The sequence below is a fragment of the Cynoglossus semilaevis genome, chromosome 16, assembly GCF_000523025.1.
Source record: "Cynoglossus semilaevis isolate Cse_v1.0 chromosome 16, Cse_v1.0, whole genome shotgun sequence".
Classification (NCBI taxonomy): Eukaryota; Metazoa; Chordata; class Actinopteri; order Pleuronectiformes; family Cynoglossidae; genus Cynoglossus; species Cynoglossus semilaevis.
In genome coordinates, this window is record NC_024322.1 from 9,788,645 (window position 1) to 9,803,908 (window position 15,264).

Consider the following 15,264-nt stretch of genomic DNA (forward strand, 5'->3'; position numbering starts at 1 on the left):
ACCTAAATTCCTACCATACTCTGTACTTGATCCACCATCGACCTCCATCAAGTTTTACATACGTTTGTTTCAAACGCCACCGCCCCCTTAATCCCATGCTTGCCTTATGTTTGGCATCAATACAACCACTAGGGGCAGACATCAGTCCCGCACTGGCCGGCACTCATGTTACCCCGAAGGCAAGCGAACTGAAACCCAGCTGTCACCGATATACGCAGTTAATGCAGCGCAATCGAGAGCCAATCCGACACCTCGGCACTCAGACATGTTATAGAATCCAGACTTTAAGGGGCAAACACTCTTGGGCGTGATACGATGGCCCTGATCGTGATCGTGACAATGTTCCTACTCAGGAAGTGATCCAATCGGGGGGGGGGGGGGCACAGCAGTGGTCCGTGGGACCAGTATATACAGCGTTTTGAGCTATACTGCACCACACTGCCCCCTACCATTTCCAGTAGTACTGCTCTGTTCTGTGCTTTCAGGTACCCACCCACAGACTTTCCAATAACGAACCAAAGAACGCACATATCGACGACAGAGGAGACACTAAAGGCTCTGTGTGAATATGTGTATAAACTAGTCTTATCACCTCGTTCCAAACCACAAATTCCCTTTTAAATTCACAATACTGCAAACAGGACTCACCACTGGGGGGTTTATTGGCTCGATGGGAATATCCCATGTCAAACAACACCCATCTTCCTCAACGACAATGGTGCATGACAGTGTGATTTGCCTGAAAGTAGCGTCAGTGGGTTTGGCGAAGCTCCCGGCGTTGGATTTTTCTCTGAATCTCGGCTTACTCATCTAATAACTTTGTTTATCTCTACTATGGGACACGTCTGGTGAGACACCTTGAACACAGCACTCAGTCCAAATATAAAGAAAGAAATGAAATATTCACGCGCCTTATTGTCTCCAAACGCCAGGAACAGAATCAATAAAACATAACATTGGCTTCTTTCGGAGTTTAAGGCTTCCGGTGAGGTTTGAAACCCCCATGTGACGTCGCGGGCTTCACTCACTCATATGAAAACATCTGTGTTTTTTTTCCTTCTTATTTTGATGTTTGAATTAATCAGCGGAGAGCATCTTCAGAACAAAAAGATCTGATGTTGCCCGTGGGATCTGCGGTCATCTGAGATTTGACTGCCTGTATTTAAAAGCGTGTTTTGAAGAACGTATTTCAGCAGCTCATAACAAGCCAGGACGATCCAAAACTGCCTCTCGTATCTGCTCTATAAAACTCAGCCAATTTTTCCCCCTCTCTTATAAAGCAGGGATTTTTTTATGTCCTCATCCATCCCTTTAGTGAGTAAAATTGACTTCAAAGACCGGCTGAAAATAGCAGCACAGAACAGTGTGTTCAAACACAACGATCATGTGAAGGTTAAACCCCCGTCAAGTGCGTCACTCCTGACAACACAATGGGTCAATTATGCAGACCAGGTCAACATATGTAGGAATCAAGTGAATGACAAAGGACAGAGGTAAACAGGAGGAGACTGTGACCCCATTACCATGTAATCTCAGACGTTAGAGGAAACCTTTCAGCCCCGGCTCCCGGTATCAGATTAGAAAAAGAAAGAAACCGACTACCCCGACTCCGTTAGAGATATTTTTCACTGTTTCAAGGTTTTTTTCTGCGATAAGCCGATTCAAACGTCTGCTGGCAGTAGATCTTATTTACAGACGTATCTTTTTCTCCGTCTCTTGGCAAGAAGGTAAAATGGGCACATTTCCCAAAAAATATGTACTCACTTAACAATTCTTTCAGAGAGCACTCCTGATTGAACATATGCTAATAGCTTTTGCTTCTGCTTGTCAGGGAGGCCCACCCACTAAATACAACTTGAATGTCATATTTTAATGTCAAGGAGAAGATTTAATGTCAAGATGAGCAGGAAAAACACAAAGAGACAGAGACAAACGCACAGGCGGAGGAGAGGAGAGGGAGGGAGAGGAGAGGAGAAGAGAGGAGAGGAGAGGAGAGGAGAGGAGAGTCGGCTGCTCGACGACAGAGTATTGAGTTCTTACGGCAAATGATCTCCCACTAGAGTAATGTTCAGCCGTGCTGAGCCCCAACACACTGTAATTTGCTTCTGATTTCTAATCTTTGTAAAAGAATGCAAAGCTAAGTGCCCTCCACAAATGCGGACGATCGTGGCATTTCTACAGGCACATTATGGACTACAGTGATTAGAGAACTTAAAATGCAGAAACATCCCTTGAAACTGAATGCATTTACAATCCCATTAAATATGGAATTGTGTCTGTGGGCCAACAGTAAATTCAAAAATATACTGCAACAGTTATTTTTTTCTCCCTTACATTTTTGCACTTGCTCTCTCTCTCTGTCTGTCTGTGTCTCTCTGTCTGTCTGTGTCTCTCTGTCTCTCTCTCTGTTCTGCAGAATCTGTTTGAGGCTGTGAATAATTTCAGCTTAACTTTCATGGAAACAGACACATACTCTATACAATTGTGTTATTAATCGCAAAACATATATATATATATTATCGTGCCTTTCCATAAATATCATAAAGACCCCTCCCCACCACCCCCCTTTTAGGGCTAATATTTCCGGGGACAGTTGGCTGCTTCCCCTGCAGACAAAATGCAATTTCATAACTCGTCACAAAGATATAAAATCAAATATTAATATAGAATGAAGTCTGGACTCAGAGCCCAGTCAAGTCTTTCTGGGGAAGTGACCTTGAGCTCATGCATTAGAATATATTTTTATACTCCCATCCCTGTGTCGTTACACACACAAACTCCAAATGCTCGAACCTTGGGCGGCTCGTAATGAGCTGTAAATGTACCCACGTAAAAACACATTTTGCGTTGCACTGTTGACCCGCAGCACAAAACGCAAATGTCATGTGATATGTAAATAAAGCTGCGATATTTGCACAACACAACGGAGGCAGCCATCTGCTAATAACCATCCTCCTCTATAAACAATCGTTTACTTACAATAAACTGGCCTCCACTCCTCCGCGTCCCAGTTCAAACTACTGCAGTGTTGTGGAGTAATCATCCATCTATCACCACAGCCATTTGACCTGGTTTAATGTAGTCCAAAGAGAGTCGCCCACACTGTATCTCTGATCACCTTTGTTCTCATTAGAGTAAAAAATCAGCCCACGTAATGTGGCTCTGAACTCGGCTGAAAGAGGAAACATCTGTTTAGCAACCTGTTTAATGAACCGTCCTCAGCGGTTCTCATCGCTTCCCTTTGCCGCATTAAAAGTACATTATAATATTATTTTTGTCTTTTTTTTGGCAGGGACACAGCATCAACCTCGCTTGTATGAATTTTCTTTAGCAATATAAAATGTAATTTCTTCATTGCACAGAGATTCTTACTCCTAAGAGAGTGCGCCTTACAGAGTTTAGTGGCAATTTGATTTTTCCTCTAGTGCCACCAGGGGGGTCACACCTGTTGTTTGCAGTTCTGTTTTGACAGCAACGGACAGGCATTAAGGCGACGTAAGGCTGACAAACGTCCGGAGCATTAGTGCTGTGGCAACACATTCCTATGGAAAAGGTTCATTTGCAACTTGTGCTCTGAAAAACTTTGCCTCCAAATGGACTATAAATAGAGTTAAATTAGTGCATTGCTTCACACATTAACCCATCAAGTCTGCACTTAACACCTACACACTGTCAGCTGTGCGTCTTCAAATCTAGCCTCTTAATGGCAAAATCAAACACTCCAGTCGTGAATTCTGCAGGGTACCCCAGCTGTTCCTCGCACGCTGGACCCGCACCTCTGTTGTTGTCCCTAAAAATCTGCTGCAGCCATTCCACCAATTTGTGGGTCACAGCCCCTAGTGCTCCAATTACCACCTGCACCGCTGTTCCTTTTTCTCCACACACACATATTTAGCTCCTCTCTTGGCCCTCGGTACAACCCTGATTATCCAGAAATATGGCACAAATCATTTAGCAATGCACTGGAATATTTATCTGACAAAATGACAAACAGAGGCTTTTAGTGTTTAACAAGAAGTCTGTCTATATTAACACCAATAAACACAATGATTCGTTTGTGAAATTAATCAGATTAAAAAATATGTCCATCCATCCACTTCTCGTTGATCTAACATTCATATTTTTTACGCATGGTTATTTTCAAACACTGCAGGAAAGAGTTTTGGTTTCAACAAAGCATCCATCCATGCAACTGGATTCAGAGAGACTGTAGACTAGGGATCATCAACCGATGGCCCGCGGGCAGAATACGGCCCGTCAAACCATCCAATCTGTACTGGAAAAATTCTAGCCCTTTGACAAATATAGTTAGTTAATAGTTAATCGTGATTCATTGTGATTAACACGCAGCTCCTGTGTTAAAGAGTTAACCCTTTGATTACCCTACATTTGTGTTAATTCTATCAAAAAGGGTTTGGAGTAGAAGTAGGTTCAATAGGAATAAGGTTTCTACTCTGCACATGCTTTGTAGGTCTCATCTTAGCCTCTGGTATTTTCTGAGCTTTTCATGTCCCATGTTTTCCGTGTTGCTTTTATTCGCCTCATCTATCACCACTGCATTCTTTTGTGTTTATTGATCCCCACGGTTGAACTGTTGCCTGGACTGGTTTTAAAAGTCTCGCGGGATTCTAACTTGGTCCTTCTTCATTACTTCCAGTCCATAGTCTTCCGGTTCAGACTCAATGCAGAGATTCCCAACACCTGGCCGTGGCACCTGCAGCCTGCTCTGTGCCATTATGGGCTAAACTGTTTCAGCAGCATCTCCACACAGCCTGCACCTGCGGTCTTTACTGAATGCATGCTAAATTTTCATACATTTCTATCTTGTATTGCAATTAAAAAGTTTTTACATAAACACTGAACTTAACCTGAAATTGATATTCTTACACACCGTCTCCTCTTCAGTCTGTCTCTCTGAGCTATTCACAGATTTTTTTTTCCATTGTTTTGTGCAAACGCAGGGAACAAAAAAACCAAACAATTCTCCTCCAGTCAGATGGAGGAATAGTGTTTTAAAGACGAATATTAATAGCAGATTGTTATTCGGTTACTAGGTGAAAAAAAAAACCCAGCATTTTACTGTGTTTTTACTCAAACAGCCAGAAGTGCAAAAGTGCAAAAGCATAATTATACTGTGGAGGAAAATTCACTTGTCTAAATCCAATAAGCTCTGCTGGTTTCTAGGTTTGACAGGAGCAGAAATGAGCACAGCAACACGATTCCTGGGACGTAATTAGATATTTCTTAAATTTAGAAATATGATCATCAGAGGTTGAAACCGTTAACTGTAGCAGCACCTAGGATGTGCAGCAAAACAGAAGTACATGTTGCAATCCCATTCAGTATTTCTGTAACATCCCTTAAGGTTTGGTTTCGTGATTGTGCCCCTGAGGTGAAAACTGTGGCAGCGAGCAGCGTGTGGTGGCAGAACCTTCTTAATCAGACAAAGTACATGAGGAGCGGACAGGAAGACGATTTGATTTTATGAAAGAAAAAAAAACAAAAAAAAACGATATCTGACTTCAGAGTCCAACCACTGACACAGACTTCACTGCTGTGTAAAAAGTAAGAAGAGAGTGTGAACATCAGGTCTTTTTTGAAACATTAAAATTCCTAACTGCAGACATTAATATTCTGTCTTAAATATTCGTAACTTTTCTTTTCATTTCTGGCAAGGCTTTCCACATGAGTTGAAGAAATTTTATATGCAAAGAAAGTATCTTTCGCAGATTTGTGAGATTCAGGCTCTGATATTGGATGGTGAAGTCTGTCTCCTGAGTCAACATTCTAAATTCATTAAAAAGCCTTAGATGAGATTCTGCTGCTGCTCAGTTTTATGCAAACTGAAGGAGAAGAAAAAAAAAGTCCTTAATTCACCTTGATTTGATGAGATGCTAAAGATGGTTCATTTATAGAACCTTAGCTGACATTTTAAGGCATCATAAATGAATAATGTTACAACTCTAAATTATCTTATTTATACATATAATTTGGTTGTTGGTGGTGCTAAATGCCTGAAGTAAATATTTAATTAGAATGTCACGACAAGAGGAGGAAAACTGTGGTAAAACAAAAACCTGTTACGCAGCATCAGAGCTTCTTAAGATGGCATTAGTAAACTGCTTAATTCTCTTTGAAACAAAACACAAGAAAAGATAAAATAGTTTTTATCCACATAGTCGTCAATGTAGCACCGAGCAACCGTTCTGCAGCAGGTCACACTCTGAGAAGCACCGTCTGCCTCCACATTACTCCCAGCACTTGTGCTCGCAGAAAACATTTTCTAACAAACACTGAACTCTGATTTGATTTTCGTAACTGATGCTATAACTCTTCACTGCATTTACCTCTGCCGTGCAGTGGGAGAGAGAGGACGGGAGAGATAGTGGCCAAGAGACACTTAGAGTAAACACAGAAAGTGACCAGAGCACACAGCAATCAATCAGAGACACTAAACACATTTTCTGACTCACTGGTTTCCACACAAAGCAGAAAAACAAGCTGCTAAAGGTTTTAAAACAAATATGAATCGAGACAGAGAACAGCAACGAGCTGGAAAAAAACCCCCATACATCTCACGGTAGTGCCGTCGGTACAGTTATCATCTCACGGTGTTGCACAAATGCACAAAAGAAACGCATGAAAATGCAGCTGATACTGTGGACATCACACATCAATACTTCAGATAAAAAAAATGAAATGCAGTGATGCTCAAACTATGGTATGCAAACTGCTGGTGGTACTTTGGCTCCCCCTAGTGATGTGTCAGATTTTGGATGCTAATTAACTGAACAGACATCATTAGCTAATGTATAGAATTATTTATCTTTTAAGAAATACATTCTCTTCCTCAGATATTTTTTGCTTAATGTTGGTCAAACTGTTCGTACTTAGAGGTAAATATAGGGTATGCAGCCCATACTGGGTCTGCGGTGGTACTACAGTAGTGTTGTGATCTGTTTTGTCATTGTTAGTCACTGCTCCATCTCTCAGATTGGTAGACCTAATATTTAAGGGTTAGTTGCCAGACCCTGCTGGCAGGTGGTGGTACTGCACTTGAAACTACAATATTAGACTTCTATTTTTGATTGCTTCCACAACTGTCAGCGACCACAACCTGCTGTATATCTCGTTGATCCATTGTTGGGTCACAAACTCAAAGTATTTGCCTTCCAATTACCAGTCAGAGCAAGGAGGGATTTCGCAACAATAAACTAAGATTTAATTTTTAGCTGGAAAAATTGTGACCCCCCCCCCCACACACACACACACACACACGTATTTAAAATATATACTATGAATAAAACAAGATCAAACCAAAGCCTGAATCTTAATCCATTTGAGATGATTTCACAGTGAAACAAACCGTGTGAACGGATTATTAAACTGTTTTTTTAATACAACAAGAAAATCATTGTGCAATGGTTGCATCGAGAGATCGATTGATTCTGCCTCAGTACAGAAAGAGGGAGGCTGATAATTGAGCTGTTCTCAAATAAGCAGCAACAGAACCCTCTGCTCACCGAGAACAACTGCCTCGACTGTGAGAGAGCGTGCATATGTTCTGAAACCCAACTAGAAGAGGGGGGAAGGAAGTGGCTGCTGCAAATTAAAAAGGCAACACTCTTGTTAAAAAAAAAAAAGAAAAAATCTCAGGGTGCAGAGATTATCTTGGAGCACTGGCAAATCTTTCAGCATTTTTTTTAATTGTCTCTGACTTTCCCTCTCTCTCCGTGTGCGCTCTAAAATGGCTTATTGCTCTCTCTCTTTTTTTTTCCACAAGGGGTATTTTTAATTCCAAAGTGAGGGATTGGTCACACTTCGTCTCATTAGCATGAGGAGCTGTATAAACCCCCGCCACGGCAGGATTTTGAGCTGTGTTGAAGGGGAGGCAACAAGCGTGTCTGACTGGCTGCTGCGCGCAAGGAGCAAGTAAGTTTGACTTTGAGCACATCTCACTTCACACAGGAGGCGGCTGGATGGAGGTGAACTGCGCTCATCTGCTCTGCTCACAGTGAAGCTGTCTGACAAGAGGAACATCAGCACCACGACAATGATGTGGGGGAAACGGGCAACTTATTGGCACCGGTGGATTTCTTTATTTTTGATCAGCCAGTTTGTGTTTGCCTCACAGACTCGGTCTGAAGGAAATACTATACGATACCACACCAATGAGGAGGACACAGCAGGTACTGTCATCGGAAACCTGGCCAAGGACATGTCCTTGAGCCAGTATCTTTCGTCCAAGACTAGTTTCAGGATGATGAAACAATTCAACGACTCATTCATCAGGGTGAGAGAGAGCGACGGGGAACTCGCCGTGGCGGAGAGAATAGACAGGGAGAGAATCTGCAGACACGCTCCACAGTGCCTCATCACTTTTGATGTGGTGAATTTCTCCAAAGATCGCTACAAATTGATCCACGTTGAGGTGGAAGTAAGGGACATCAATGACAACTCTCCGGAGTTTGCCAGCAGGGAATCTATAGTGGAGATCTCGGAAAACGCAGCGGTGGGGTCCCGGGTCCCTCTAGACCCAGCCTTTGACGCTGATGTCGGCTCAAACTACATACAAAGCTATCAGATTTCTGTCAACAGTCATTTCACCATCGATGTGCTCCAGAGAGCGGATGGGGTTAAATATGCGGAATTGGTGCTAATGAAAGAGCTAGACAGAGAGACCCAGTCGTCATACAGTGTGGAGCTGGTGGCCACTGACGGCGGGTACCCGCACAGATCCGGGTCCACAAAGATAACTATAAGAGTGACCGACTTTAACGACAACAGCCCCCTTTTCGACCAGAATAGTTTCTCAGTCCGGCTCCCGGAGGACGCACCGGTTGGCACTGTTATTCTGACCTTAAACGCAGTGGACCCCGATGAGGGACTGAACGGAGAGGTGGTGTACGGGTTCGGTAAACAGGTTTCTCATGAGATCAGAGAACTTTTCCAGGTGGATAATAAATCCGGTCGCCTGACGCTGAAGAGTCCCGTGGATTTTGAGGACAAAAGAACCTATGAGCTAGACGTGCAGGCGACCGACCTGGGTTCGAACCCCGTCCCCTCTGTGTGCAAAATAATAATTCACGTCACAGACGTAAATGACAATGCCCCAGAAATCAGCATCACCCCGATGACCTCCGTCAGCACTGGCGTGGCGCACATCAGCGAGGCGGCAGACAAAGACAGTCTGGTGGCGCTGATCAGCACCCTGGACAGAGACTCGGGAGTTAACAGTCAGGTCCACTGCACTTTGTACGGACACGACCATTTCAAACTCCGACAGGCTCACGAGGACAGCTACATGATTGTCACGGCGGCACTTCTGGACAGGGAGAGGATCAGCGAGTATAATCTGACGGTCATGGCTGAGGACTTCGGGTCACCGCCGCTGAGAAAGATCTCTCAGTTCACCATCAGACTCACCGACGAGAATGACAACGCCCCTCACTTTGCCAAGACCGTTTACGAAGTTTCAGTGGTGGAGAACAACGCTCCGGGGGCTTACATCACCACCGTCGAGGCGAGCGACGCGGACCTGGGCATCAACGGCAAAATCACTTACAGGCTGGTGGAGAGCATGATCATGGGCTCCCCAGTGAACACCTTTGTGTCCCTGAACTCAGTGTCAGGCTCCATATACGCCCTGAGAAGCTTTAATTACGAGGTGATGAAGCACCTGGACGTACACATCCAGGCCAGTGACGGGGGCTTACCGCAGCTGCAGAGCACAGCTGTGGTCAGGCTAAAGATAGTTGATCAAAATGACAACCAGCCGTCTATCATAGAGCCCCCCCTCTACAAAGGTTCTGCTGAGGTTTTCCTGCCCAGAGATGCACCTGCAGGTTATGTGGTGACCCACATAAAGGCCGCAGATGCCGATGAAGGCACAAACGCACAGCTGTCCTATAAAATCACAGAGGGGGGCCACCTGGGCTTCTCCATCAACAAAGAAACTGGGAAACTGCACGTGAGCCGCCAACTGACATATGATGTCAATGACAATGTCAAAGTCACGGTGTCTGTCAGCGATAATGGAGCCCCCGCGCTCACCTCCACAGCCATTATACATTTGAGCTTTGTGGAAGGAACTCTGCCCAGCGTGCCTTCCTTTGCCCCTAACGACAGCGAGGAGGTGTTTGAATGGGACATGTCCATAGCCATAATCATTGTACTGGCGGGCAGCTGCTCTCTCCTCCTGCTGGCTATCATTCTCATTACAACCATTTGCAGCCGCAGGAGGAAGGAGACAAGGGAGCGGGGGTGTGATGAGAAAGAAGACATGCCAAATGTGGAGAAATTGCAAAGTGGTCATATTGATTCAATGATTGCCAACCACAAAGGCAAAGTGTTTGATGCCCACCCATTTCCAGGGAAACCTCCACTGGCCAACAGCAACACAACAGAAGCAGCGTGTGAAGATGGCAGGCAGACAACAGACTCCTTTGAGTCAAACAGCAGGGTGGTGGAGGGGAAATTAAAGGCAAGTTGTTGTTGTTGTTTCTGAGAGGATTTTAGTTTCTCTCACATTGTGTTGTGTTTTGAAGTTGTTGTTTTGTTTCTTTTTGCATTTTGACTGAAAATATATGCATCTGTGTGTCTTGGCAGGGTTACTGTACATTACCAGGATATGGAAAAGAAACAGTGAGACCTATAACAATATGGAAGGGTAATTCATTCACCACAATCTCTGCGAGGGAGCCACACATCAGTGGCAAGGACAGTGGCAAAGGAGACAGCGATTTCAATGACAGCGACTCAGACTTAAATGGGGACGTGCACAAAAAAGAGTCACCTCCAATGAACAGTAAGTATAAGAGAGGCAGAAACTGAAAAATGGAGGCAGGAAAATGAAAAAAAAAAAAACTCCACAAATGATCAAATCTGACTGCAATATCTGTAACTTTTTGTTTTTGGCTAAATTCACAAAAGAAAAATGTCATTTATTTTGAATATAGTACAATATGTTTGTTGGTCTTTGTTGGATGGTGTCCAACTGTTGTTTGTCTAATTTTGTTCATAAAGCGTATATAGCAACAGAGCTGAGCCTTCTACTGTGAGTCGCTTAAAAACACCATCAGAGGTCACTGGTTTCACAAGTCACTGCTCTTGTTAGAAATCCAATAAAACACAAGGAAAACTGGTAAAAAAAAAAAAAAAAAACTGTGACAAAAGTCATTGTTATGTAGATGTACAGACAGGGGCGATGATGTCACCACAGTTATGCTACTGAGCCTGAGTCTGCTTGTACCAACCAGCTGTCAGTCACTCCCTTATGAGTGTGAGCTACCCACAAAAAACCATTTCATCAAGCATTACAGACCAATAACCTTGTACAGGAGAAAATCTAGAATTAGTATCACAACAAACGTCATGTCATGTCTTATTGATTACTGATTCAGATTTGGTTCGTACCATCATGTCATGTCTTACTGATTACTGATTCAGATTTGGTTCGTACAGTGTCTCCTTACATGCAGATAAACATATACAAATCCCTGTAGATTAGATTAGCTAAATTAGCTAAATCTCATCTCTACAGTGTCTACGGTTCATCTTTACAAACATAGTCTACAGCAGCGGTTGCTCCACCCATTTCTTGTCATAAGTTTATTGTTCCAAAGCCAGACATCCTCTCAACTCCCATCCAATATTTTATGGGTAGAAATGCTTTTATCCAAGCTCAAATCTTTTTTTTGTTGAACAATATTACTAAATGGATGTACTTTGCTCAGCATCTTCTAAAATATTTCTGGTTTTAATGCTGTAAAAATAGTACTCAGTGTTGGTTTTATTTTTGGGATGTTTGATTAATAACTTGGTCTGTTTTTAACCAATCATCTTGATGATGATTGCACATTTGATTGTCCTTGTGACTCCTAATGCAACTTTGATAATTGCTCACATAAACACACACAGTGGCTCCACTTAAGAAGTCCTTATTGAGACTTGGTACTCCCAAGAAATACAAAGTGAAAATATGAACCACAACTCGCTTTGGTTTTTTACCTCAAACTATAAATGAATTGAGTGCTTCAAAAATGAAGCAGACAAATATGTGTCTGTGGTCTTGACCATTTCAGGAGCCCGTAACTACTGTGTGCCTCAAACCCCCAGAAATGTCACAACGTTCCAATCGTACAGTGAAACGATTTGGACCCAGTGCATTAATCATGATGCAACCCCCTTTTTGTCCACAGCTCTCTGGGCATGTACGAGTGAGTGCAAAGTGCTGGGACACTCTGACCGCTGCTGGAACCCGCCAGCCACCAGGCCCAACACCAGTATGGCCTGTGCACCGCATCTGTCAACGTTCTCCAAGACAGCTTCACTGCCACGTGACACGAGGAGAGAAAACTACTACCCGAGTCACGTGGTCAAACCCAACGCACTGCAGAGTGTGTACGAAAAAGTTCAACAAACTGAGTTTGACTATATCCTCGTGGGTCCGCCGACACCGGCCCGAATACAGGAGACAGATGAGATATCGATCCCGGAGTACGCAAACTCATAAATGAACAAAGACCTTCTCGTCCAGAAAGGATATCTGTCTTTATACTGTACAGTACCTCTATCTTTATTGACTCCGTGTTGAATCGTTGCAGTGTTTTGTACTGTAGTATGTCCCGTGTCTTTTGGCTCATGTAAGACTGTTCTTTTTTCTCATGTGTAATATGCAAGATTTTGTACATTAATAATATATTTTTCATAACAATTCAATGTAAAGACAATTTTATTATGGATTTTCAGAAAGCATGTGTTGTTATTATTTAAGGGGCATGACCTTGACCTTGGACTTACGGGCTGTAAGGGGCCTTTCTTGCTGTGGCTAAACAATCACTATGAAAGATTACCATGTTTGTGGTAGATTTTGTCACATTGTTGCACAAATAAAGGACTCAAAGGAAATCATTCTGCTCTCCAACTCAAGTAAAATCAGTTAGTTTTCCAGCCTTGGCGGATTTCACTGTTAATTTACTGTCTGTGGTAAATATTCATAAAGACAGAATAACCCCAATTAGCCACGTGAATACATTTAATTTGACTTAAAGGCTTAAGAGGAACAACAACAACAACCCTGGCGTTCAACAAAATGGATTTCTCAGTCAGCTTAAGTCAAAGTCACATGTTATGGAGGATTTTCAGCATAGCTCTAATGTTGCCTCCATTTACATGCACATATTAAAGTTTCAACAACAATTACATATTTTTAGAGGTCAAAAAATACCACCACCTCTTCTGATTGCCTCCCAGCTCACCAATTATCCAAAAATGTGGCTCAATCTGTATCCAAGCAACAGCAGCACTGCACACTCAAATATCCGTCCTTTCTGCGTTTTTTTCCCCCTTTTTTATGTTTTAATAAGAAGCACGTAACCTTGACCGTGATGTACATTCAAAACATTTGTAAATCAGGACATTTAACAAGCGCGGATTCCTTCGACGTGAGTTATGATTGAGTGGAATAATGAAAGTGAGTGTTTCCAGAATGTGCAAAGAGATGGACAAGGCTCAGATTTGAATGTAACCAGGGCGACAGCATTATACAGAGTCTTCATCCACACAATGTGTAAAGAGGTCAAAGGTCACCATCGTTGTTGTACACAGTTGATCCACACAGTAAACTGCGTTTTTTGAGGTCATCTACTGCACATTGTACAAAACTTCCACAGCTTTCCAAACATACACGTCACAAAACTCGGTGTGCAACCTGAGCGTGTTTAGTTCAACACAATGCTGATATACTTGCAGGAAACACATCTTTTTTACTTGTTTATGTATGTATATATTTTTTTTTTAACATACTGTACGTACAGTGGATCCTTGGGTTATGACATCCTGGACCCATTGGTGGTTATGTCACCATCCCAGATAAATTAATAGAGAATGTCATGGTCCAACAACCAGTTGGCGAGCAGAGCAGATGAAAAAGTCATAGTGCAAACTCTTAATATTAGCTAAATGTCCCTTAATAGAATCCACAGGGGCAGAAGAATGTCCTTGTTTGTTTCCAGTCAGACTTCCAACCTGTTTGTCTCAGTTGAACTCTGAACTTTTATGCTGGTACCACAGGAGGGCCACCTTGCTTCGTGCAACATGGACTTACAGGAAACATTCAGATGAAGAATTTCACTTTGCATTCACTGTGCGTCATTCACACTTAGATGTCAGCTTACGTAAGAAAACCAGAATCTTCAAAGACAGATAACATCAGAGAGAAGGATTTACACGGGACATCATGAAAAGGACGATGGAGGGAGCGCAAAATTACAGACGGCGGTGTTTTGAGTGTCGCAGTGCGATTATTCAAGGCTCGATCAGTGTCAGGGATAATTGACGTGTCAACATTTACCTGGTGAAGTCGTCCATCTCTTTGTTCCGCTCTCTGTTCTGTCTGATTCCGTAGTTGAAGGGGCGACGCAGATCCAGCACACGCAGCTCTCCTGCAGCCACTGGCCTCCTGAGATTTGGGGCTGTGGTTCTTGTTGTCGGTGCAGTGCTGGTGCTGTGTGCATCCTTGGCTGCTTTTCTTTCTGTGGAATGTCAGAGACAAGAATGTAAGGCAACAACCTACGAAAAGGGTTTTAAAGCAGTCTGCAGCATATAAAACATCTGAGTAGAAATGTCATAACGTATAAACTGGGTACTGTGACAATAGGACCATTTAATTCCTTAACTTTAGACAAAGTTTTATTCACAAACAAATTCCCATTGATTAAATATCACTGTTTTAATTATGAACATCCTTTTTTGATCCAGTCAGCAGCACATACAAAAGTCGCTCCTGTGAATCTGAATTTTCTGAGTTACTGTGATGTTTACTACTGTCCTAATGAGTTCACCTGTAGGGCAAACAGCCCCATCAAGGTCTGCAATAGCGTCTGTTGTGGTGCCACGCTAAACCTCTCAGTGTGTGAAATCCACAGAGTATTTCTCAAGATGAAATACACAAAACATTATGCAGTGGGAGCGGCGAGTGTGTGGAGAAAAACTTGTTTTTATCTTCATTTCAAGCCTTTTTTTGGCTTCAGTGTGATTTACATAACTCCACTTAATCAGTCATTTTAACATTCCACTGTGATTCCTGGCAGGTTTACAACGTGCTGTACTCTGTGAACATCAATGGGGAGGTGACGGAGGGCTCCATGGAAATTGATTCCGACAACAACCTGGAGAGATTCAAAACTGGGAGCGCTGCGGAGGAAGCGGTGGAGATTCATGACTTTCAAATTGTCAGTGATTTTTTTGTCCTTGTTCTTTCTT

General features: G+C 42.9%; 2 protein-coding genes across 2 annotated transcripts in view; both read left to right on the forward strand.

The window, feature by feature from the left end:
* Positions 1-7,415: 7,415 nt before the first annotated feature.
* LOC103392025 (protocadherin 8) lies at positions 7,416-13,866 on the forward strand. The gene is made up of 3 exons (XM_008328543.3): positions 7,416-10,483; positions 10,609-10,807; positions 12,201-13,866. Exons 1-3 carry the CDS (start codon positions 8,054-8,056, stop codon positions 12,512-12,514), a joined length of 2,943 nt encoding a protein of 980 aa, XP_008326765.1. The 5' UTR covers positions 7,416-8,053; the 3' UTR covers positions 12,515-13,866.
* Positions 13,867-14,165: 299 nt separating this feature from the next.
* The window catches only part of cnmd (chondromodulin), a 3,555-nt gene continuing 2,456 nt past the window's right edge, over positions 14,166-15,264 (forward strand). The window contains 4 exon segments of the mRNA XM_025063717.1: positions 14,166-14,177; positions 14,408-14,527; positions 14,529-14,558; positions 15,093-15,233. Of these exon segments, the coding sequence (XP_024919485.1) occupies positions 14,166-14,177; positions 14,408-14,527; positions 14,529-14,558; positions 15,093-15,233 (303 nt within the window).